A 27,038-nucleotide genomic window follows, 5' to 3' on the forward strand; every position below is an offset into this window, starting at 1 on the left:
CCGCAACTGATGCAATAATCCGTGTTCAGTGACAGCCACGACTAGCTGCAGGAACCCTGTACCTCTATTGGAGGATACCTTTCTATTCATTGAGAGGGATGGTCATCCGCCGTGTCTTGTATGTCATAAAGTATTTAATTATTCAAAGAGGTACAATATACAATGACATTATACACGTCTTCACGCAGCGCTTTATGATCAGGTAGAAGGCATTGCACGCAGAGAACTGGTAGCCAGGCTTAAGAACGACATACCAGGAGATGTAAGTTTAAAAACTGTTTCGTAATCCGGAGGGTATCAAAACATGCAACATAGTTCGTGTTCTGTAATGCGTTTATAATTTTCAAGTGAATAAGAGCGGAGAAAACACTACTGATTCTGCAATTCGAGCGAGCTACAGGGTTTTGCTTCTCGTTTGAAAAATAAACTCAGGGACGAATTCGGGAAAGACATTTTGCCTCTTCATTGTTTTATTCACCAAGAGGCACTGTGTGCTGAAACAGCAGAGCCAGGTGGCGTAATGAAAGATGTCATGAATTGTGTGAATTTTGTGTGGTGTCACGGTATGAATCATCACCAATTCAAAGGATTCCTGAAAGATGTGGAAGCGGAGTATGGAGATATACCTTACCACAGTACAGTTCGTTGGCTGAGTCGGGGAAAAGTTCTTGATGTTTTCTTTGCCATTCGTGAGGAAATATCCCTTTTTCTTGAAATGAAAGGGGAAGAAACGCATTGTCTGAAAGATATAAAATGGATATCAGACCTGGCGTTCCTAGCTGACATAACTATGCATCTGAATAATTTAAATCTATCATTGCAGGGAAAAGGGTAGCTAATCATTGACATGCACGACCAGATCAAAGCGTTCATGGAAAACTTACATTTATTTGAGAGGCAGATGAGTAATGGACATTTAACGTTCTTCAATCATTTTGCTTCTTTAAAACTACCTGAAGGTACTACTTTCGGCGATTACCAAGCAAAGTTAAAGCAGCTCATCACGTTGTTTGAAACACGATTCCGAGACCTCACAAGTTTGGAAATGGAACTTAAGGTGTTCAGCACTCCTTTTTCAGTTTCCCCCAATGACTTGTTATTGTCACCTCAATTGGAGATTATTGATTTGCAAAATTCAACTTTGTTGAAAGAGAGGTACTACAACACGTTGAATTTGTCACGATGGTATCGTTCATTACAGCAAAAATTTCCCAAGCTTCACAACAATGCCGCTCAGATCATGTCCGTGTTTGGATCTACATATTGTTGTGAGCAGCTTTTCTCAGCAATGAAAAGAGTAAAAAGTAAGGAACAATTGTTTCTTCAGGATGCAACAATGAAAGTCATCCTCCGCATTAACGCTGCGAACACTTTGACACCTGATATATCCGATCTTGTAATGAAAAGAAAAGTCAAGCTACAGAGGCCCAATAAATTTAGTATGCAATTTCTTGTAAAACAGCTGTTTCTTATTTATTTCCTGAACATCGTATTTCCTGGTGTAGCATGTCACCACGTCTTAGCAGCTAAGAGTATGAGGTTGTCGATCTTGTAAGATGCAGCTGGCACATCAAAACTCTTGCCTTGCCACCTGCCTCAACCAGCCGTGCCAGGTGCCGGCCCACTTGAATGGTCACAGCGAGCGACATGGCTCCCTGGAGCAGGGTGCACTCCGCGGCTCACAACGGAGCTGACGAGCTGGAACAGCCTGCTCTAGGACTTGTAAAGGGAAGTGAGTACATAATATATTGAATAGGAATCCATGCCCAGAAACTACTATTTCTGTTCTATGATGTGTAACGCATCCACGCCTGCTGAGGGAAAGAGAAAAAGTCTTGGAGTTGCTTGACCTGGTATGCAATAGGGTAGACAGGATGACATATATTATTTCTTGTGGTGTTGTATGCAAAGTTTAAATGAGATCCTGGTCACTGAAGTAGGAATCGCAGAGGCGTCAGGTAGGGTGGAGAGTGTGTACTGGAACATGCTTCATAGGTATAATTCTGTAACATTGGTGGTGGTGGTCACCACATCGAGCCTGTGTTATAATGCATCAGTACTGGTCTGTACATACAGTTTACTAGGCTCCTTTTTTATTTGGAATAATGTAAACATGTAATGCATAAGGGTTCATACATTCATATGTGCATAAATGATAAATACATGTTTCATCATTATTTCCTTTTGAATTGTTAGCTACTAATAGAACTGTGTCATACCTAATTCAATTCCTCAAGTAGAAGAACAGAAACTATGTTTCCAGACATGGGTTCCTGTGCAAAATATTATGTACTGACTGTCCTCTAAAAGTCCAAAAAGTTTGTAACAGTAATTTCCGAGTAACCCTGTATAATGAAATGAATTATATGGAATATGCAGTGCATCACCTGTCATTGTCCTCATTCCTAAAATCATTTCACTTAACATTTTATTGAAATTCATTTAATCAAATTTCATGGGAGAGACACAGAAGTTGATATGCACAGAAGTCAGTTCCTAGTAGTTATTTATGATTAATGGATTTCAAGAAACCAAAAAAATATGTAACTATTCTCCATAGTGACATCGAAGGTTCATGCTGTGGCATATGCTTGTATAAAATCTTCTAGTTATTCACATGGCATCAAATTGGAATTAAAACTCAATCTTTCATAATACAAACTTTATCAACTTTATCATGATATGACCAATGAAGAAGGTGGTGATTATCTTCAAATGCTTGAGTTTTAATTCCAGTTTGATGCAATCTGAACAATGAGAAGATTTTATAGTACTCCTCATACTGCACACACACTATCATGTCACGGTAAACCAACCAGACCTACATGTGTGTGTGTGGTTAAGTCAGCAGTCTTACAGTGCCAATCCCAGTGCAATATCTGTGGTTTTCTCTCTTGAGACGACCTAGACATAGGCAGATGAAATGCAGGTCACACAGTATAGAAGGCTTTAATGCGTTAATCTGCCCCCCCCCCCCTCCCCCCCTGCCAGAACTTTGGCAACTTCCTCTTTCATTCCTTTTCTCCAGTCCATATCTCCTACAATTTTTACTTCTCTTTCATTTCCTACTGTTGAAATACACTCACTCACCACAATTACATTTTCATCTTAATTTCCAAATATGAGATGAGATAAAGTAAATTATTTATATTGTTAAAGTGGATGAAAGTTTAATTGGTATGGGTGACTGTAATATGGTGGTAGGAAAAGAAAGAAAAGGAAAAAAATAGGAGAACATGGGCTGGGGAAAAGGAATGGAAGAGGAAGTCACCTGGCAAAATTTTGTGCTGGGCATAATTGAATCACTGGTATAAGAATCACAAAATAAGTTGTATATCTGGGAGAGACCTGGGAACACTGGAAGGTTTCAGATTGATTTTATAATGGCAAGACAGAAATTTCAAAACTAAATTTTAAAATGTTAAGACGTTTCCAACACTAACATTTGGTTTAAGAATTATGAAAGGAGGTTGTAAATGTGGAAGAGATCTAGAGACACTGGAAGGTATCAGATTTGATTATACAATAGCAAGATAGACATTTCAAAACCAGATTTTAAACTGTAAGACATTTCCAGGGTTAGGTGTCGACTGTGACCATAATTTACTGGTTCTGAACTGTAGATTAAAATTGAAGAAATCGAGGAAATTAAGAATATGGCACCAGGATAAGTTGAAAGAGGTGGAGGTTGTTGCAAGTTTTAAAGGAAGTATTAGGTAGCAATTGACTGAAACAGAGGAGAGGAATACAGTGTAAGTGAATGAGTAGCTTTGCGAGAGGAAATAGGGAAGGCAACAGAGGACTCCCCCCCCCCCCCCCCCCCCCCAAAAAAAAAAAAACTCTAGAAAAAATTCTTGGTTATCACAGAAGATATTGAATTTACCTGATGAAAGGAGAAAGTATAAAAATGCAGTGAATGAAGCAAGTGAAAATAAATGCAAACACTTAAAAATGACGTTGATATGAAGTGCAAAATAACTAAGAAGGAGTGGATAAGAGGACAGTTGTAAGTAACCAAGTGAAGGATAGAGAATGCCTGCAGAAAAATTAAAGAGAACTTTGGAAAAGAGAGAAGCAGCTTTATGAATGTCGAGAGCAAGCCATTACTAATCAAAGGAGGGAAAGTTGAAAGGTGAAAGGAATATGTAGATAGTCTACATAAGAGGAACAAACCTTGAAGACAATATTACAGGAAGAGAAGATGAAGTAGGTGAAGGGATAAGAGGTTTTGATACTGTGAGAAGAATCTGACAGAACACTCTTAAGTCCTATGTGTAAACAGAATTCCCTGTGACTTATTTGGATTATTTCACCCTACACGAGATATATGAGATCAGCAAAACACCTTCAGACTTCAGGAAGAATATAATACTTTGAATTACAAAGAAGTCAGGTGCTGACAGGTGTGAATACTACTGAAGTACCAATTTAATAGGTCACAGTTGCAAAATACTGACATATTTATTTATTTATTTATTCCATGTGATCTGATGGTACATATTGTGTTGCGGATGTCGGAAAATATCAGTTAACATTGTTAACATACATTAACATATAGCATCTTAATGTATTATATTGCTCAGTGTTTTCAATTTAGCACAAATAGCAAGATTACTGTTCTAAATATTCATTTACATAGTAAAAACAGTGACACATCAAATATGACTTAATGGCTTTGCTAAATTTTATGTTGTCTTCAATGGACTTAATACTAGTGGGAAGATTGTTGAACAGCTGGAGGCCCATGTGGAAAGCTCCGTTTTTACACAGTTGATGTTTGTACATAAAACATGCTGATTTGAGTTTTTCCTGGTGTTGTGTTTATGTATTTCATTATTTTTTACGACTCTGGAGTCAGTTGGCACTATGTGATTTCTGAAAAAATTTAGAGTCTCGAGAATGTATAGGCAAAGCAGTGTAAGGATTTTCAACTTTCTGAAGATGGGTTTGCAGGAGTCTCTGGCTTAGCTCCCAGTAATAATCCTCATTGCTCTCTTCTGGATTTTGAATGTGCTCAGGGCAGTAGGAGAAGTTCCCCAGAATATCGCACCATATTTTAGGTGGGCTTGTATGCAAGCACAGTACGCACTGGTTAATGTTTTCAGGCTAGCACATGATTTCAGTACATTCAATGCATAACAGCCAGTACTAATTCTGGCATTTACCTTTCCTGATGTGTATTCCATTTCAGGTTATCTTGAACCCATAGACCCAGGAATTTGGAAACAGTGTCGGTATCTATTGGCTGGTTATTTACAGTGACAACTGGCTGAGAGGAATTTGCATTTTGTGTTCTGTGAAAGTTCATGGAAGCTGTCTTTTTGGTGTTGATAGCTAATCTGTTGATTTTAGCCCAGTTGCTGAGTTGTTTAGTGGCCAAGTTCACAGCTTTTTGCACAGCCTCTGTATTCTCCCCTTTGAGGAGTACAGTTGTGTCATCAGCAAATATTATTGTTTTATGTGCACCTACATTTGAGCCCTGTGGTACACCTTGCTTTACAGTTTTATTACTTGATAGGATTTCGGTTATTGAGTTGACACTCTGCATCTGATTGATTAGGAATGTTGCAATCCAATTGTTTGCAATTCCTCTGATACCATAGTGTTCTATTTTTTCCAGCAATATTTTGTAGTCAACAGTGTCAAAAGCCTTTGACAGATCTAGGAATATACCTGTTATGAGTTGTTTTCTATCTAACAGATCTAATAGCGGATTTATGCAATCATATACTGCAGTTTCAGTAGATTTGTTGCTTCTGAACCCATGTTGAGCTAAACTTAGTAATTCCCCCCCCTGCCCAATGAAGTCTATCAGTCATTTGTACATTATTTTTTCAAAAACTTAAGAAAAGCAGGATGAGATTGAGATAGGCCTGTAGTTATTCATATCTTTATTATCACCTTTTTTGAAGACAGGAATTACTTTAGAAAGTTTCAGAGCTTCAGGGAAAATATCTGCCTGGAAAGAGTAGTCACAGAGTTGAGTTAATGGTTTGGCAATTGTGTGTACACAATTTTTGATTGCAGCTGCTGGGATACCATCAATTCCAGCTGAATATAAATTTTTTAACTCTCTGAGGGCTTTTGCGACATCATTTTCAGTGACTTTGGTAATGAAAATTGACTCCGCACATGTGTGATATTTTTGGTTTGCTGGTTGGTAGTTTGTATTGGATTATTTTTGACCAATTTTTCAGCTATGCTCGTGAAGAAATTGTTGAAAGAGTTCACCACAACTTCAGGATTAGATATAGATTCATTGTTGAGTTTGATTTCTATGTTCGTGTGTGTAGCCTTCATTTCCCCTCTTCCCCTCTTTCCATTTTTATGATATTCCACATTGCGTTTACTTTGTTGCTGGATTTGTCAATGTACTCATCATTTTACATCCTTTTTGCTTGTCTACATGTGTAGTTTTTATAGTATTCTGTTAGTTGGGGGAGTCAATACTTTGTTTACATAACATGGGGAGTATTCTTTTATGTTTGCAAGAGATTTTTGTAGCTGGTGTAATCCAAGTCTTGTTTGTCTTATTATTATTATTGTTATTATTATTATTATTATCATCTTTCCTTTCTCAGACGTTATGTCTGGTTAAAAATAGAAAGTGACGTGGACCTTGATCAAGTGTGACTTCCTTTTAACTGTACGGTATATGTTACATTGCATTTAAGAACTTTCGGGTAATTGAACATGTACCAATAATTACAGATTTCTGTAGTTGTATATATATGTTTGGATGTAGCTGTATTGCGTTGATGTACTGGTGGATATTGTGTGGTGTGGCTTCTGTAGTTGATAGTATAATTGGTATAATGTCAACTTTATCCTGATGCCACATGTCCTTGACTTCCTCAGCCAATTGGATGTATTTTTCAATTTTTTCTCCTGTTATATTCTGTATATTTGTTGTGTGGGGTACAGATATTTCGATTAGTTGTGTTAATTTCTTATTTTTATTGGTGAGTATGATGTCAGGTTTGTTATGTGGTGTTGTTTTATCTGTTATAATGGTTCTGTTCCAGTATAATACATTCCAGTGGAATACATTTCACATAAATTTTTCTCAGCATGTTATAGTCTTAGGTGGAGATTTCAATTTACCAGATATAGAGTGGGACACTCAGATGTTTAGGACGGGTGGTAGGGACAGAGCATCGAGTGACATTATACTGAATGCACTATCCGAAAATTACCTCGAGCAATTAAACAGAGAACTGACTCGTGGAGATAACATCTTGGACCTACTGATAACAAACAGACCCAAACTTTTCGACTCTGTATGTACAGAACAGGGAATCAGTGATCATAAGGCCGTTGCAGCATCCCTGAATATGGAAGTTAATAGGAATATGAAAAAAGGGAGGAAGGTTTATCTGTTTAGCAAGAGTAATAGAAGGCAGATTTCAGACTACCTAACAGATCAAAACAAAAATTTCTGTTCCGACACTGACAATGTTGAGTGTTTATGGAAAAAGTTCAAGGCAATCGTAAAATGCGTTTTAGACAGGTACGTGCCGAGTAAAACTGTAAGGGACGGGAAAAACCCACCGTGGTACAACAGCAAAGTTAGGAAACTACTGCGAAAGCAAAGAGAGCTTCACGCTAAGTTTAAACGCAGCCAAAACCTCTCAGACAAACAGAAGCTAAAAGATGTCAAAGTTAGCATAAGGAGGGCTATGCTTGAAGCGTTCAGTCAATTCGAAAGTAAAATTTTATGTACCGACTTGACAGAAAATCCTAGGAAGTTCTGGTCTTACGTTAAATCAGTAAGTGGCTCGAAACAGCATATCCAGACACTCCGGGATGATGATGGCATTGAAACAGAGGATGACACGCGTAAAGCTGAAATACTAAACACCTTTTTCCAAAGCTGTTTCACAGAGGAAGACCGCACTGCAGTTCCTTCTCTAAATCCTCGCACAAACGAAAAAATGGCTGACATCGAAATAAGTGTCCAAGGAATAGAAAAGCAACTGGAATCACTCAATAGAGGAAAGTCCACTGGACCTGACGGGATACCAATTCGATTCTACACAGAGTACGCGAGAGAACTTGCCCCCCTTCTAACAGCCGTGTACCGCAAGTCTCTAGAGGAACGGAGGGTTCCAAATGATTGGAAAAGAGCACAGATAGTCCCAGTCTTCAAGAAGGGTCGTCGAGCAGATGCGCAAAACTATAGACCTATATCTCTGACGTCGATCTGTTGTAGAATTTTAGAACATGTTTTTTGCTCGAGTATCATGTCGTTTTTGGAAACCCAGAATCTACTATGTAGGAATCAACATGGATTCCGGAAACAGCGATCGTGTGAGACCCAACTCGCTTTATTTGTTCATGAGACACAGAAAATATTAGATACAGGCTCCCAGGTAGATGCTATTTTTCTTGACTTCCGGAAGGCGTTCGATACAGTTCCGCACTGTCGCCTGATAAACAAAGTAAGAGCCTACGGAATATCAGACCAGCTGTGTGGCTGGATTGAAGAGTTTTTAGCAAACAGAACACAGCATGTTGTTATCAATGGAGAGACGTCTACAGACGTTAAAGTAACCTCTGGCGTGCCACAGGGGAGTGTTATGGGACCATTGCTTCTCACAATATATATAAATGACCTAGTAGATAGTGTCGGAAGTTCCATGCGGCTTTTCGCGGATGATGCTGTAGTATACAGAGAAGTTGCAGCATTAGAAAATTGTAGCGAAATGCAGGAAGATCTGCAGCGGATAGGCACTTGGTGCAGGGAGTGGCAACTGACCCTTAACATAGACAAATGTAATGTATTGCGAATACATAGAAAGAAGGATCCTTTATTGTATGATTATATGATAGCGGAACAAACACTGGTAGCAGTTACTTCTGTAAAATATCTGGGAGTATGCGTGCGGAACGATTTGAAGTGGAATGATCATATAAAATTAATTGTTGGTAAGGCGGGTACCAGGTTGAGATTCATTGGGAGAGTGCTTAGAAAATGTAGTCCGTCAACAAAGGAGGTGGCTTACAAAACGCTCGTTCGACCTATACTTGAGTATTGCTCATCAGTGTGGTATCCGTACCAGATCGGTCTGACGGAGGAGATAGAGAAGATCCAAAGAAGAGCGGCGCGTTTCGTCACAGGGTTATTTGGTAATCGTGATAGCGTTACGGAGATGTTTAATAAACTCAAGTGGCAGACTCTGCAAGAGAGGCGCTCTGCATCGCGGTGTAGCTTGCTCGCCAGGTTTCGAGAGGGTGCGTTTCTGGATGAGGTATCGAATATATTGCTTCCCCCTACTTATACCTCCCGAGGAGATCACGAATGTAAAATTAGAGAGATTAGAGCTCGCACGGAGGCTTTCAGACAGTTGTTCTTCCCGCGAACCATACGCGACTGGAACAGGAAAGGGAGGTAATGACAGTGGCACGTAAAGTGCCCTCCGCCACACACCGTTGGGTGGCTTGCGGAGTATAAATGTAGATGTAGATGTAGATAATTTGTATTCATCATTCTCCCGTACATTTTGTGGTGCATACTTGTATGCGGGAACGTGTTGTTTTATTAGTTTATGTTGTGTGGCAAGTTGTTGATGTATTATTTTTGCTACGTTGTTGTGTCTTCTGGGGTATTCTGTATTTGCTAGTATTGTACATCCGCTTGTGATGTGATCTACTGTTTCTATTTGTTGTTTGCAAAGTCTGCATTTATCTGTTGTGGTATTGGGATCTTTAATAATATGTTTGCTGTAATATCTGGTGTTTATTGTTTGTGATCCTGTATTGCAATCATGAATCCTTCCGTCTCACTGTATATATTGCCTTTTCTTAGCCATGTGTTGGATGCGTCTTGATCGATGTGTGGCTGTGTTAGATGATACGGGTGCTTGCCATGTAGTGTTTTCTTTTTCCAATTTACTTTCTTTTTATCTGTTGATGTTATGTGATCTAAAGGGTTGTAGAAGTGGTTATGAAATTGCAGTGGTGTAGCCGATGTATTTATATGAGTGATTGCTTTGTGTATTTTGCTCGTTTCTGCTCATTCTAGAAAGAATTTTCTTAAATTGTCTACCTGTCCATAATGTAGGTTTTTTATGTCTATAAATCCCCTTCCTCCTTCCTCTCTGCTTAATGTGAATCTTTCTGTTGCTAAATGTATGTGATGTATTCTATATTTGTGGCATTGTGATCGTGTAAGTGTATTGAGTGCTTCTAGGTCTGTGTTACTCCATTTCACTACTCCAAACGAGTAGGTCAATATTGGTATAGCATAAGTATTTATAGCTTTTGTCTTGTTTCTTGCTGTCAATTCTGTTTTCAGTATTTTTGTTAGTCTTTGTCTATATTTTTCTTTTAGTTCTTCTTTAATATTTGTATTATCTATTCCTATTTCTTGTCTGTATCCTAGATATTTATAGGCATCTGTTTTTTCCATCGCTTCTATGGAGCCGCTGTGGTTATCTAATACGTAATCTTCTTGTTTAGTGTGTTTTCCCTTGACAATGCTACTTTTCTTACATTTGTCTGTACCAAAAGCCATAGCCCGCATCTCGTGGTAGTGCGGTAGCGTTCTCGCTTCCCACGCCCGGGTTCCCGGGTTCGATTCCCGGCGGGGTCGGGGATTTTCTCTGCCTCGTGATGGCTGCGTGTTGTGTGCTGTCCTTAGGTTAGTTAGGTTTAAGTAGTTCTAAGTTCTAGGGGACTGATGACCATAGATGTTAAGTCCCATAGTGCTCAGAGCCATTTGAACCATTTGAACCAAAAGCCATATTTATATAATTGCTGAATACTTCTGTTATCTTTAGTAATTGGTTGAGTTGTTGATGTGTTGCTGCCAGTAGTTTTAGATCATCCGTGTATAGCAAATGTGTGATTTTGTGTTGGTATGTTCCAGTAATATTATATCCATAATTTGTATTATTTAGCAGGTTGGATAGTGGGTTCAGAGCAAGGCAGAACCAGAAAGGACTTAATGAGTCTCCTTGGTATATTCCACGCTTAATCTGTATTGGGTGTGATGTGATATTATTTGAATTTGTTTGGATATTAAGTGTGGTTTTCCAATTTTTCATTACTATGTTTAGGAACTGTATCAATTTCGGATCTACTTTGTATATTTCCAATATTTGTAGTAACCATGAGTGGGGTACACTATCAAAAGCTTTTCGGTAATCAATGTATGTGTAGTGTAGCAACCTTTGTTTAGTTTTAGCTTGATAAGTCACCTCTGCATCTATTAACAGTTGCTCTTTACATCCTCGTGCTCCTTTGCAGCAGCCTTTTTGTTCTTCATTTATAATTTTGTTCTGTGTTGTATGTGTCATTAATATCTGTGTAATGACTGAAGTTAATATTTTGTATGTTGTTGGTAGGCATGTTATGGGGTGATATTTTGCTGGGTTTGCAGTGTCTGCTTGATCTTTAAGTTTCAGATAAGTTATTCCTTGTGTAAGTGTATCAGGGACTGTGTATGGATCTGCAGTGTAACTGTTAAATAATTTAGTTAGATGTGAATGTGTTGAGGTGAACTTCTTTAGCCAGAAATTTGCTGTTTTATCTTTTCCAGGGACTTTCCAATTGTGCGTAGAATTAATTGTTAATTGCTCGGGTGACTTCATGTTGCAAAATTATCACTTCAGGCATTTGTGGTATCATCTTGTATGTGTCTGTTTCTGCTTGTATCCACCGTGCATGCCTGTTATGTTGTATCGGGTCTGACCATATGTTGCTCCAGAAGTGTTCCATGTCTTTTATGTTTGGTGGATTGTCTATTTTAATGTGTATGTTATCTATTGTCTGGTAAAATTTATTTTGGTTTGTGTTGAATGTTTGGTTTTGTTTCCTTCTATTTTTCACTTTCTTTGTATCTTCTAAGTCGTTTGGCCAATGCTTGTAATTTCTGCTTCTTTTCATCTAATTGCTCTGTCGCTTCTTGTTGTGAGATTTTACCTAACCTTTTTTTGTTTTTTTGTCTGATATTTCGTTTCTTATAAATTGTGTTAGCTGTCTGATGTCTTTTCTCAGTTTTTCTATTCTGATCTGTAGCCTGTGTTGCCATGCTGGTTTTGTGGGTTTCTTCTGTGTGTTGGTTGGTTCTGATCCCTGCCTAGTGTGTATATTTAGTATAGTGAGTGCTCCTATATAAAGCAGTAGTTGTAACTCTTTCATAGTTGTATTTTCATTTATTTTGTTGTGAATGATTGTGTTGATAGTTGTTATTGTTGTTTCGACTTGTGGGTTATTTGGTGGTCTATGCAAGAATGGTCTATGTCTGTATTTGTGTCTTTGTATTCTATATATGTCAGCTGAATTTTTTCTTCTATATCTAACATGTGTGTCACTTCATGTTCTATTTGTGCTTGTTCTGGTGGCTGTCTTAAGATTTCGTTTTCCTCTGATATTTAATTGATGCGTGTTGTTCTTTGTTTGTTTGAGTCCATTACTGTATTTTCTTCTTCTTCTGATTGCACATTATTTTGTTCCAGTAGTTGTTGTACTTTTTGTTTGATGTTTTCTAATTCTGACTGGGGTATCCTGTTATTTTTGATTAGTACATGGATCTGATCAGCTAGTTGTTGTTCTGTTAAAAATTTTAATTCTGGGTATCTGGTAATAAATGTTGTGAATACTTGTGATCTGTGTCCAGTTGTGTTGGTTCCTAAGTTTGTTGCTTGGTAATAACAGAACATGAGGTGTCTGTTAACTTCATCTGACCATCTCATCCTCTGTCTTTGTTTTCCTTCTAGAGTGGTTGCAGGAAGCATATCCTGCAAAACACGTCTATTTGGATTTAAATCATTTTCCGTGTGGCTAGCAGTGTCGTTACCATTGTGGACGGGTGTAGGGTTCAAGTGCCGTTCCCGACCATGACAGCGCTTGTCCGAGGCTTCATTAGTTCTGTCCTAACCAACTAATAACACTAAAAGGGGGGGTTATCCCTGTTAGTGGTTTGTTCTTTTCGTCGCCTTTTATGACTGGCAGAACATACCGGAGGCCTATTCTTTTCCCGGGCCTCCACGGGGTTTATTATTATTGTTATTATTATTGTTATTATTATTTATTCTTACTGGTTTTTATGGAAAGGCCTCTTAAAAGTGGTGGATCATTTTGTCAAGAAATATGTTGAATTTCATGTTGACATCATTGGCCTTGTACATCTGTGTCCACTTTTCTTTACTAAGGAGGGCATTTAGCTTGTTCAGGTTATCTTGAGTGAAAACCCTTCGTAAAGTTTTATGTGGGTCTGGGTTTGAGGTATCATTGCTAACATCGACCTTTAGAATGACAGCTTGGTGGTCGCTGAATCCTGAATTATATACAGAAGAAAGTAAAAACTGGCAGAGGCTGATCTCAGAAAAGTTCAGTTTGTGTTCTGGAGAATTGTAGGAACACATGATGGAGTACTGACCATATGGCTTATCCTAGAAGTTTGATTGGAGAAGACAAACTTTTGTTCACAACATTTGTAGATTTAGAGAAAGTTCTTGACAATGCAGACTGGGCTACACTCCTGGAAATTTTGAAGGCAGTGGGGATAACATACAAGCACCAAAAATCATAATTGAAAAGGAATGTTGTTCAATCAGTACATTGTAAATGCTGTAAAGAAATGTAAACTCTGTTCACCGGCCCAGGTGGACTCATCAATATTGACTGGCCACTATCTCATCCTTTGCCAATGGAGTCAATGGATGCAGTATGGAGGGGCATGGGGTCAGCCCAGCACTCTACCAGCAGTTGTTGTTACTAGTTGGTCAAACAGCTCCTCAGTTGGTATTATGAGTTTTAGTACACTCTCTGTCCCAGTTGTACTACCAATGAAAAATCCTTGTCAGGTTACGGGTACCTGGGTCCTCTGCATGGCAGTTAGTCACACTGACCACTCATCTACAGAGGCAGACAGCTGTGAAGAAAACCGAAGAGGAATTTGGGGAAGTAATTAAAAGCTCAGGGATAAGAACTAAAAATTGCTGTTTGCTTATGACACTGTAATAGTGTCAGAAGTGGCTAGAACATGGGAGAGCAATTGATTGAAATGGATAGCAGTTTGAAAAGAGATCATAAGTTGAACATCAATAAAATTAAAACAAGGATGATGGAATGTAGTCAAAGTAAATCAGACGATTCTGAAGAAATTGTGTTAGGAAAGGAGACATTTAAAGTAGTAGACGAGGTTTTTTTTTATATGGCAGGAAAATAACTGGTAATGGTTGAAGTAAGAAGGGTATAAAATGCATACTGTCAAAAGCAAGAAAAACATTTCCAATAAAGTGGAATTTGGTAACATATATTTTAAATTTTAGTGTTAGGAAGCCTCTTCTGAAGGTAATTTATTTGGAAGTTTAGCCTTGAATGGAAGTGAAATGTGGAAAATAGGTATTTCACATATGCTAAGGATGGAAGGAAATGAAATGTCATTCTTCAGAAGAATTCCATAGATGGGTAGATCAAAAAACAAATGAGGGAGTATTGAATCAAACTGGGGAAAAAAGAAATTTATGACACAACTTGAATAAAGAATGGATTGATTGATAGGACACATCCTGAGGCATCAAGGAATTGTCCATTCCCACTTCTTCCGATAAAATTTACTGTAGAAAGTGTGTGTGTGAAACTTATGGAGGGAAACCAAAGCTTGAAAAACAATAATCAGGTTCAGATGGATGTAGGTTGCAGTAGTTACATGGATATGAAGAAGAGGCTTGCATAAGATAGTCTTGCATGGAGAATTACATCAAACTACTCTTTAGACTGAAGACTGCAGTAACAATGACGACGACATCTTATCATATGTTCTTTTAATATCTACATCATCTGTGGAGTAAGTTGGCATATGAACTTGTACTTCTGTGGTGGGTTTTGTCTTTCTGTCTCTCTGTGCTAAAATAATGTGTTCACTATGCTGTTCGTAGCAGCTTACCCACTTTCCTGTTTTCTTAGTCATTATTAGGCTACTTTTGCCTTACTCCTATTTTATTATATTTTGATAACACTATACTGACTTGACCAGAAGTCTTGTTCTTTTTGCCACCACACTTCAGTAATTCCCACTGCATCTAACTGTAACGTATCCAAGTTCCTTTTTAAATTCTCTAACCCTTCTGCCTGATTAAGGGATTAGAATACAAATTGGTATAAAATAAATTTTATTTTATCATGACATTAAGCTAACATTCCCTTCATAAAATACACTCTGATTATGAGAAATACTGCCTCAAATAAGGAGTTAAAATGTAAAAAAAACTGACTTTTTAAAATGAGTTTATTATTATTTTTTACAAAATGACCTTTAGCCTTCAAATTATTCTCCACTATGCTCAATATATAGCCCATTCCATAGGTGGAACATTTTTGACACTTGTTTGTATTGATGGCTGACAGCTTCTGTCTTGCTTTTGTTTCTTAAAAACTTCATTGTCAAGTCAGAGTCCTTTCATGCCCTTCATAATGTGTGAAAGAAGAAGAAATCACATGGAATTAGGTCAAATGATTAAACTATGTGAGGCAAAGTAACCACACCATTTTGGCCGAAAAACTGGCATACTGTGATGCTTCTTGGGAACATGCATCGTGTGCCACAAAATGTTGTTTTGCACTCACTGTTCTCCAATCTTATCAGAACTTCCAAGTAGAAAAATTGATTATTGGGCTTTTCTAGTGGAATAAATACCTTACGCAGTAGTCATCATCTCACAAAAAAAGGAAAAAATAATTAATGCCATATTGATTAGCTTCAGTGCTTTCGTTGACTTGATTGTTGTATTAGTTTTGGGAAAGGAATGGCAACCCGCCACTCACCGTCAGGTGGCTTGCGGAGTATGGATGTAGATGTAGATGTGGAACCCCTTCCTGTGTCACTAGTAACAACTCATGGGGAGGGGAGGGGGAATCTGGGCCAGCCTGGAGCAACTTCTACTTACAAGGTGAGGCCGCCAATTGTGAAATTCAGATTCGATTCATACTGCGCATAATAAAAGCTCATGGCCAGAGTTATAATGTGGCAAAGCACCAAGGTGCACTTCTCAGCCGTTGTCGAGAAAATCGACAGTTAAAATAAACCGTTGCGGTGAAATAGTCTTTACGATTAATAATTTCCTACAGCGTCGTGGCGCAGCGGTAAGCGCTCGGGTTCGTAATCCGAAGGTCGCCGGATCGAATCTCGCGCCATGCAATATTATTTTTAATTATTAGTTTTTCGTATTTCATATATATATAAAAAAAACAAAGATGATGTGACTTACCAAACAAAAGCGCTGGCACGTTGATAGACACACTAACAAACACAAACATACACACAAAATTCAAGCTTTCGCAACAAACTGTCGCCTCATCAGGAAAGAGGGAAGGAGAGGGAAAGACGAAAGGAAGTGGGTTTTAAGGGAGAGGGTAAGGAGTCACTCCAATCCCGGGAGCGGAAAGACTTACCTTAGGGGGAAAAAAGGACCTATACAGACACAAGCAGACATATTTAAAGACAAAGAGTTTGGGCAAACTCTTTGTCTTTAAATATGTCTGCTTGTGTCTGTGTATGTGTGGATGGATATGTGTGTGTGTGTGTGTGTGCGAGTGTATACCCGTCCTTTTTTCCCCCTAAGGTAAGTCTTTGCGCTCCCGGGATTGGAATGACTCCTTACCCTCTCCCTTAAAACCCACATCCTTTCGTCTTTCCCTCTCCTTCCCTCTTTCCTGATGAGGCAACAGTTTGTTGCGAAAGCTTGAATTTTGTGTGTATGTTTGTGTTTGTTTGTGTGTCTATCAACGTACCAGCACTTTCGTTTGGTAAGTCACATCATCTTTGTTTTTAGATATATTTTTCCCATGTGGAATGTATTACTTATGCATGTTGGTGAAGGCAGATCGCTCTCCAATTGTACCGCCTCCATATTTCCGTTCCTCCATATTTCCGTTTGTTTAACAGGGTGTACCAAAGCTCTCACGTCCGCGCTGATTTTCGACGATGTTATAACTTGCGCTAGGGACCGCATATACCTTCTTTCGAAGTTAGCAGGCAACTACGCTGTTATGCGGCGGCTCATTCAACATCTGTTCTTCAAGTGTAACGAGCGAGTAACGGAGTTTATATTTCATACCTGCCACAGCAAATTTGTGTTTGTGGGGTTTCTATTCTAATTTGAACGTTTGACTTACGCTATACGTATTCGTTTCGGAATATCGTTTCTACGTCTTCCGTTAACTATACGTGGTTAACATTATGAAGACAATTAATAACATTTGTGAAATACAACTTTGTTTGCGGAAAACATAATGATGTTCGAAGTCACCAGTTTTTCCACGACAAACGACTTTCAACAACTTATTATATGCATAATTGTTGCAACTGATTGCCGGGTATATATATATATATATATATATATACACCCGGCAATCAGTTGCAACAATTATGCATATAATAAGTTGTTGAAAGTCGTTTGTCGTGGAAAAACTGGTGACTTCGAACATCATTATGTTTTCCGCAAACAAAGTTGTATTTCACAAATGTTATTAATTGTCTTCATAATGTTAGCAAACCGGACTCAAATTCAGGAGGACGGTAGTCCATAATGCCATCTTGCCTTGCAGTTTTAGATTATCTGTGGTTTCCCCAAGTCACTTAAGATAACTGCTGGGATAGTTCCTACAGAAAAAGGACATTGCTGTTTTCGTTTCTCATCTTTCCCTCAACCTAACTTTGTGATCCATCTTAATGACCTCATCATTTACAGTATGGTAAACTGTTTAGGGGGTGCTTGACATCAAGAAAAAGTTTGTCAACAGTTGTCTTGTTGCCAGTTTTGAAATGAGAAAAATGTTTGTATGTTTGAATTTTTCTTAGAGACTCACCCTTTCAAACTGGTTTCGACATCAAAAAGTGACTCTGGCATTATTTATATGCAATAAACAAAATTCCAAACCTATTTACTGTTCATCTATGCCTGACATCTTAAAATGCAAGACAGTTAGGGGGAAAAAAGAACTTTTTTTGTGGGGGGGATCTTAGTCTTCTGAGTGGCCTGATGCAACTTGACACTATTTCCTCTATTTTGCTGATCTCTTTGTCTCAGAACTGCACTTACATCCAACCTCCTGTGTTATTTGCTGTATATATTCTAATTTATCTCGTCCCTTACAATTTGTATCCTCTATGGTCCCTCTAGTACCTTGGAAGCAATTCAAAATCAATACAAGTCCAATCATTCTGCCCCTTTTGTTAAATGTGTCTCACACGTTCCTCCACTTACTGTTTCTGCTGGAGAACTTTTCCATTTGTTTGCTATCAATGTATCATTCTATAGCTTCACACATTTAAAACTTCAGTTCTCTTCTTTTCCCACAGCCCATGATTCCCTTCCATAAAATGCTGTACTCCAGACAAAAATTCTCTGAAAACTCTTCCTAAAATTAAGGCGTATATTTGAAACTAACAGATTTCTTTTATTGAGGAATGCCATCTTTGCCTATTCTAGTCTGCCCATTCATTTCAGTATGTGATCAAAAATCCAACCTTTATAAAATGTTTTTTGATTTGCTCTTTTATGGAAACAGTTACTTATTTGAAACTTCCTGGCAGATTAAAACTGTGTACCAGACCGAGACTCGAACTCGGGACCTTTGCCTTTCGCGGGCAAGTGCTCTACCACCTGAGCTACCCAAGCACAACTCACTTGCATAAGTATGCTGCAACATGAAACAAAAGTCAATAAGTTCACAATAAAATAAAATAATAGTCCTGAGCCACAAAATCATTAAAAGAAATTGAACAACTAATTTACTGTGCACTCAGATTAAACTGAATACAGGCAAGTTACCACTGTGTAACACAGGTGTGTCAACATTGATAGATGATGGTGGAAACCACCACAGTAATTAGATCTCTAAGATGCATAAGACACTTAAGAGTTCATAAGTGCCGAAGTGTACTTTAATAATCTCACTCACAGGAATTGTTGACTTGCATAACAGTAAGAGCAGTTCACTTCTTCATGTGTCAGAGTTCATAAATATAGCATCATTATCTAGGATAGTTTCTTTTCACATCAGAAGATGGCACTGGCTGACTCTCAGAGAAAAGGAGGGGGGGGGGGGGGGCTGAGGTTGAGGTTGTGGCTACTTGGGCTTAAATCACTCTGCTAGTAAGTGTCCTATGATTGATATAGTTTCCTTGTTTGCAGGTCATTTGCAGGACTCAGACACAATTTATTTATCATGTGGTTTTTAAGCACATTATTAAATACTATAACACATGCAATTTACACAGAGACATCAAAATGTTTAATACAATCAAATATGTCATGCGTAGCCATCAGGAAATCGTTGTAAGTATCATGATGGGCCCTGTTGGGACATTCTGTAACTGTGTGATAAATGGTTTGCCTGGCAGCTCCTCAGTCACATGTGTGAGACATAACCCCTATGTGAAGCGTGTCCATGCTTCTGCCATGACTGGTGTGTTAGACATAATGACACTTGTTGAATGTTCCATGTCTTCCATCAATATATCTGGTGGGTTTGCAAGAAAGTTAGTGTGTAGAAATTTGACCACAGCTTTAAAAAAAATCAGTTTTAGCCAGTACAGTAGAGTCTTATGACGATGCTGACACTGTTGTAACGTCCAGTTTAACACATATATTTCAGAACGACACAACACATATAAGTCACAGAGTAAGTTGACAAGCAAGACTTGTGTACACATTAGCATTCAAATGAGCACTGAGTCCCAGTCTAGCGCCCGCCGTCTCGGCTGGCCGCTTAGGTGGCGCAGCTGCTGCACGGCTAGCAGACAGCGCCACACGTAGAGGACGCGCATAATTGCGCGGCGGCGCTTTGAATGCTCGGCGAGTCACAACACTTTTCCCCCCCTTTGAAATTGTTGCACTGGTCTTGATGGAGGTGTCCTGGAGATGGCTAACGTCCATAGGCATTGTTTGACTCACCGTAAAGTTTCGAGGAGGAGGCTTCCTGTACGGACGGAAGTGTCCCCGATGCTAACGGGTCGAGATGACAGAAGACGTAGGGGTCGAATCTGCTGGGGCCCCATGCACCAATCTGCCCGTTGTGGCAAGTCCAGTTGATATGACAGGAGACACGGGCGATGTGTCGGCGTCCGTTGGAGGAGGAGGCGAGTAGATTTGCTCTGACAGAGGATGGTCATCCGGTTCCCACATGGGCATGTCTCCTGGTGGCGTCCATTCTTGTGCTGGCATCGCGATGACGGTGAGAGGGCTGCGTTGTGAGTATTGAGAGATGCCAAGATCCCGAGCATCAGGTAGAGCCGAAGGTGGTGTAGTGGCATTCGGAACAGGTGTTGCTGGCACACGAGGCCGAAGCTGGTCCGAATGATGCACTGCAATACCCGTGTCCGTCTGGATTTCATATAGGCGTCTGCCACGGTGTCGTAAGATGCGGCCCGGGCTCCATTTTGGCCGCCTGCCATATCCCCGTACCCACATGAGGTCGTCGACAGTGAACCGGCCAAGTGAAGGCACCCGTGGCCGTGAGGTGGAAGGCCGCAGAAGATGAAGTAGCGTGTGGGGCTGTCGGCCATGTAAGAGCTCAGCCGGGCTGTGGTCGCCCATGGGAGTGAAACGGCAAGACGCCAGAAACTGGAGAAGCGCATCATCAGCAGCAGAAGAAGTCAGAAGTTTCCGCATCTGAGCCTTAAATGTGCGGACCAGTCATTCAGCCTCACCGTTGGATTGTGGATGGAACGGTGGGGCCGTGACATGCATAACTCTGTGACGAGCACAAAAATCCGCAAATTCGGAAGAGGCAAATTGCCGACCATTATCAGTAACAAGAGTAGAGGGGAGGCCTTCCAAAGAAAAAATGCGGGCGAGAGCACTGGTTGTTGCCGCGGTGGTAGGCGACGTACAATGGACAATGAAAGAGAAGTTAGAGTAGGCGTCAATTACGAGGAGCCAATAAGTACCTAAAAAGGGTCCCGCAAAGTCAGCATGAATGCGCTCCCAGGGCTTCTCAGGCGAAGGCCACGGTGACAAAGATGACTTCGGGGCAGCGGCCTGTGACGCACAAGGGCCGCAGGCAGTGACCATGTGTGCTATTTCAGAGTCGATGCCAGGCCAGTACACATGACGGCGCGCCAGAGATTTTGTGTGAGACACACCCCAGTGCCCTTGGTGAAGGAGGCAGAAGACCGAAGCACGCAAAGACGCAGGTACCACAACACGCGGCGAAGCATTGTCAGTGGAAAGGAGGATAACACCATCCCTAGCCGTGAGGCGGTAGTGCAAAGCGTAGTAGTTCCGCAATGGATCAGAAGTCTTAGCGGGTGGGCGATCTGGCGAACCCTTCTGAATACAGTGTAAAACCCGGGAGAGGGTAGGGTCAGAACCCGTAGCAGCCGCCAGCCTGTCCCCAGTGATGAGGAACCCGTCCACAACCCGCTGCTTGGCAACATCCAGGTGGAAACACAAAAGTTCGTCCCTTTCGAATGCCTGATCAGGACCCATGGGAAGGCGAGACAGAGCATCAGCATTTGCGTGTTGAGCCTTTGCCCGGAAATGAATCTCATAATTGAAACGAGACAAGTAAAGAGCCCAACGCTGGAGGCGGTGTGCAGCCTTGTCGGGAAGTAACGTTGACGGATGAAACAAGGAAACAAGTGGTTTGTGATCCGTAACAAGATGAAATTTGGAGCCATAGAGAAAAACACCAAACTTATGAAGAGCATAAATAATGGCCAAAGCTTCTTTCTCGATTTGATAATACTTTTGTTGGGCCTCCGTGAGCGTTTTGGAGGCATAAGCAATGGGTTGTTCCGAACCGTCAGAAAAACGGTGCGCAAGGACTGCACCGACCCCGTATTGAGAGGCGTCTGTGGCAAGAACAAGATGTTGGCCAGGTCGATAAGTAGCCAGGCATGGGGCCTGTTTCAGCATAGTCTTCATTTCTGGAAAGCCTCATCGCATGGCGCGGACCAGTGAAAAGGCACGTTTCTATGCAACAGGCGATGCAACGGCTGAGCCACCGAAGCCGCAGACTGTAAAAACTTGTGATAGTATGCTATTTTCCCCAAGAAGGCCTGCAGTTCCTTAACAGATGTAGGGCGAGGAAGGGCATCGATCGCAGTGAAAGTTTGCTGAAGCGGACGAATACCATCCTGAGAGAGTTGAAACCCCAAGTACGTGATAGATGCCTGAAAAAATTGTGATTTCTGAAGATTACACTTAAGACCGGCAGTCTGTAAGATATGAAAAAGTGTGCGGAGATTTTGAAGATGTTCTTCAGTGGTGGAGCCAGTGACAACAGTGTCATCCATGTAATTGATACACCCAGGGACAGGGAGCAATAATTGTTCCAAGAATCGCTGAAAGAGAGCAGGGGCACTAGCAACCCCGAATGGCAAGCGTTGGTATTGATAGAGGCCGAAAGGCGTGTTAAGGACCAGAAACTGCTGGGAAGCTGCATCGAGAGGAAGTTGATGATAAGCTTCTGACAGGTCAATTTTAGAAAAATACTGGCCTCCAGCAAGTTTAGTGAACAGTTCTTCAGGGCGGGGCATAGGGTAAATGTCGATGAGGCATTGAGCATTTACAGTGGCTTTGAAATTGCCACAGAGACTAATATCACCATTTGGCTTAGCAACGACAACGACAGGAGAGGACCACTCACTGGAAGTGACAGGAAGCAAGACCCCTGAAGTAGTGAGACGATCTAACTCCCGTTTGACCCGATCACAAAGGGCCACAGGAATGGGCCAAGCCCGAAAAAACTTAGGCCGAGCAGTGGGTTTGAGTGTGATATGAGCTTCAAAGTTGTTTGCACGTCCTAACCCAGGAGAAAAAAGGGACGAAAATGTCGTCGACAAGGAATCCAGTTGAGCATAAGGAATAGCATCAGAGACAATATTGACAGAGTCATCTATGGAGAACCCAAAAACGCGAAAGGCATCGAAACCAAAAAGATTTTCTGCGTTGCTCTGGTCGACCACAAATATGGGAACAGTGTGAACGACGGATTTGTAAGATACCTCAGCATTAAACTGTCCCAAGAGAGAAATCTTCTGTTTATTGTACGTCCGTAATTGCCTAGTGACAGGTGACAGGAGTGGAGAACCCAACTGAAGATACGTCTGAGAATTAATGATAGTGGCAGCAGAACCGGTATCCACTTGCATGCGAACATCTCGACCAAGGATTTGGACAGTGAGGAATAACTTCCCTGAAAGGGAAGAAGTGCAATTGACAGACAACACAGAATCAGAATCAGCATCATGTTCATGAACATCATGTATGCGGTCGGATTTGCAAACGGAAGACACAAGACCTTTCTTTTTGCAATTGTGACACACAGCCCAACGTTGGGGACAATCCTCACATGAATGTTTCGTAAAACACCGCAGACATGAAGGAAGTTGCCGTGGGTTTTGCTGCAGTTTCTTAGCGGGTTGTTTACGGTTAGGCCGAGGCTGCGCGTGGGAGCGCACTGCGGCCACGTCGGCCGGCGGGGACGCGCCGCACGCGTCATCAACAGCGCACAGAGGTTGTATTTCCCCAACATCACCCCACACCTCTATTTGCGCCCCAGCGGCGCGAGAAATTTCAAAAGACTGCGCAATGGAGAGAACTTCATCTAGAGTCGGATTCGCCAACTGAAGGGCACGTTGCCGAACTTCTTTGTCGGGCGCCGACCGGATAATAGCATCCCGTACCATGGAATCGGCATAGGATTCTTTGTGAACGTCAGTAACAAATTGACACTTTCGACTGAGGCCGTGAAGTTCAGCAGCCCAAGTGTGATACGATTGATGTGGCTGTTTTTGACAACGATAAAAGGCAACATGAGAGGCTACCACATGCGTTCGCTTTTGAAAATAGACAGACAGAAGTGAGCACATTTCAGCAAAAGACAAAGACGCAGGATCCTTCAAAGGAGCCAGTTGTGACAACAACCGATACATTTGAGGTGAAATCCAGGAAAGGAACAGAGACTTACATGGTTGTTCGTCCGTGACATGAAATGCCAAGAAGTGCTGTCGAAGACGTTTTTCATAATCAGACCAGTCTTCCACCGTCTCGTCGTAAGGAGGAAAAGGAGGTATAGCCAACGACGAGAAACGCCCCGCATTTGACGCCGCAACAAAATCGCGAATCGCCGCTGTTAGAAGCGTTTGCTGTTCAAGGAGATTTTGTAATAGTCGCTCGACAGTAGCCATGTAAACCTGTGGGTCAACGGGGAAAAGGAAAAATCCCATCCTCGTCGCCAATTGTTATAACGTCCAGTTTAACACATATATTTCAGAACGACACAACACATATAAGTCACAGAGTAAGTTGACAAGCAAGACATGTGTACACGTTAGCATTCGAATGAGCACTGAGTCCCAGTCTAGCGGCCGCTGCTCGGCTGGCCGCTTAGGTGGCGCAGCTGCTGCACGGCTAGCAGACAGCGCCGCATGTAGAGGACGCGCGTAATTGCACGGCGGCACTTTGAATGATCGGCGAGTCACAACAGACACACTGTACAGTGCATCAGTATTGTTGATTTGGTTCAGAAACTCTTGCATTTTGGAGATTAAGAATTCATGTTATTACAGGTAGGTAATTTATCTAGGTGATATACACAGTAAAAAATATTTTTGTGTTTAGCTTTATGGATACAAAATATATAGTATTTTCTATTCCCTAATGTCAAATAGTTGGGGATCTATACTAGTTCGAAACAATTGTCAATATGTAAAAGGAATGTAATAAAATGAAAGGTTGTTACTTGGGACACTCAAAATATTGTAGTACTGCGGGTGTATTTGAGAATTATTTATGTTTAATTATGTAATATTGCAATTATTTTGCAGGGTCGCCGAGAACAAGAACTTAAAGCAGAACCCAAATGGCGTAAGTTCTGGAAGCTCATACAGCGTAAAGATGCAGGAAATCTGAAACCAAGACAAGACTGGGAACGGCGTTTTCTGAAGAGACTCATGGTTCACTTCATAAAACTGCTTGAAACAATTCCTGAAGAAGGTAAAGCTTACAAAATGCAATATTGATCAATAATTTTTACAAATCTCCCCCCCCCCCCCCCCCCCCTCAAGTTCCTCCCTCCCTCTCTGCTCAAGCATATTCAACCTGGATGATAAGTTGTTTTCATTCACACTGTAAAGACCTGGCCTATTCTGGCTTGCTATGCGTCAGGATGGGTGAGGGGAATAGTGACAGAGTGGACAGGTTTACACAGGAATGTGCAGTAGACAGTGATTCATTGACAAATGTTTATTAGAGCATCCTATTGGCTGCCAGCTGTGAAGACAAGTGAGGGCTGTCCAGTCACTCCGTCCGAGCACCCCTACACATACCTCATTGTCCCCATGTGCCTTAGCCAATGCTAGATGTCCTAATGCTGACTATCAGTGTCATAGTCACCTCCTAGGGTTGACCAGGATGGTGTCTGAAGACATCTGTGTGGTTAGGAGGCAGTGAATGCTTGCTTCACCTAGCTGAACCATAGACAGCTTGCAACCCATCAGCTGAAGTTGCTAGGAGGGTGGGGGCTGCCTAGACCCCAACTCCCTGTATTGGCGAAACTTTGTTCAAGTTCTGCAGCCGTCACACTGTAAATGTGGGGTGCCTTGTTTCGGAACTCGATCAGATAATCGGTTGCACCTGACAAACGATTTCCATCACCAAGAATGGGTCATGTTTTTCCTGAAACTCAAAAGTTCCATTGTTTTCTCCAGTTCAAGATGCAGACAGAATGGCCACATGACTCAACGCTTTGTGCTGCTAAGCTCGATTATTTGTACCCTGGTAAGTACACTTTCGATGTGCCCTACTGGAGGGGGACGAGTAAGTTTGCTTCATTGTACTTGTCGTGTAAGCTTTTCCTAGCTCACTCTGCCCTGAACAAGGGTTGCTGGGTCTGGCTAAATTTGTGACGTGTGAGTTTTTTAGTAGCACACAAGTGCCCGAGTTACAAAATGTTACCTCATCGTGGTAAGTTTGCTTCATCATACTTTCCTGTAAGCTTTTTCTAGCTCGCTCTGCCCTGAACAAGGGATGCTAGGCCCGGCTAAATTTGTGACGTGTTAATTTCTTGGTAGCACACAAGTGCTCAAGTTACAAAATGTTACCTCACTCTTGGGCACCCTGTGCTAGCTGTTCCATGTGCTCTTTTGGTGAGTAGTGTCACAAACTCCTGCTTTCCCAAAGATTTTTGTCATAATGTCGATGATACCACCCAATGGCTTGCTTGATTAGCATATTGTCCAGGCCGGCCTCTACTACTGGACAGCGCAAAGTAGTAAAACTTTAAAAAATTCGCAATTTGTGTGCCAAACTTTTTCGAGGTGCAACAAGTGTCCCTTCTTTTGAGAGATTCATCCTGAATCTTCCAAATTGAGTCTTTAATTAAAATTGCTCTTAATCAAAAAAAGCTCTGTGTCTTGTTGATGGCAACACCCAGCAGCAACCATGAGTTTTCCCATGTGGATTTCTCCCTTTCCACTACTATCTTGAGCTTACATTCGAAGTACAGTATCCAGAACTTTATTAAATTATACACTAAGGTGACAAAAGTCACGGGATACCTCCCAGTATCTTGTTGAGCCTACTTTTGCCTTGCATAGTGCAGCAGCTCAATGTGGCATGGACTCGACAAGTTGTTGGAAGTCCTCTGTAGAAATATTGTGCCATGCTACCTGTACAGCTGTCTATAGTTGCAAAAGTGTTGCCAGTGCAGGATTTTGTGCACAAACTGACCTCTTGACTGTGTTCTACAAGTTTTCTATGGGATTCGGGTTGGGCGATCTGAGTGGTCAGATCATTCATTCGCATTGTCCATTGTTCTTAAAACAATTGTGGCCCAGTGACATTGTGCATTGTCGTCCGTAAAAATTCCATCGTTGCTTGGGAACATGAAGGCCATGATTGGCTGCAAATGGTCTCCAAGCAGCTGAACATAACCACTTCCAGTAAATGATTGGTGTCCGTCCCCAGTAGCTGAGTGGTCAGCGCAACAGAATGTCAATCCCAAGGGCCTGGGTTCGATTCCCGGCTGGGTTGGAGATTTTCTCCGCTCAGTGACTGGGTGTTGTGTTGTCCTCATCA

The 27,038-nt window shown here is 41.1% G+C and overlaps 1 protein-coding gene across 1 annotated transcript in view; it reads left to right on the forward strand.

Moving 5' to 3' along the window:
- The window catches only part of LOC124608554 (RNA helicase aquarius), a 339,510-nt gene that overhangs the window by 35,780 nt on the left and 276,692 nt on the right, over window positions 1–27,038 (forward strand). The window contains exon 5 of the mRNA XM_047139996.1: window positions 24,788–24,956. Within this exon, the coding sequence (XP_046995952.1) occupies window positions 24,788–24,956 (169 nt within the window). The remainder of the gene's footprint in view (window positions 1–24,787; window positions 24,957–27,038) is intronic.

The sequence above is a fragment of the Schistocerca americana genome, chromosome 1 (genome assembly GCF_021461395.2).
Source record: "Schistocerca americana isolate TAMUIC-IGC-003095 chromosome 1, iqSchAmer2.1, whole genome shotgun sequence".
Taxonomy (NCBI): domain Eukaryota; kingdom Metazoa; phylum Arthropoda; class Insecta; order Orthoptera; family Acrididae; genus Schistocerca; species Schistocerca americana.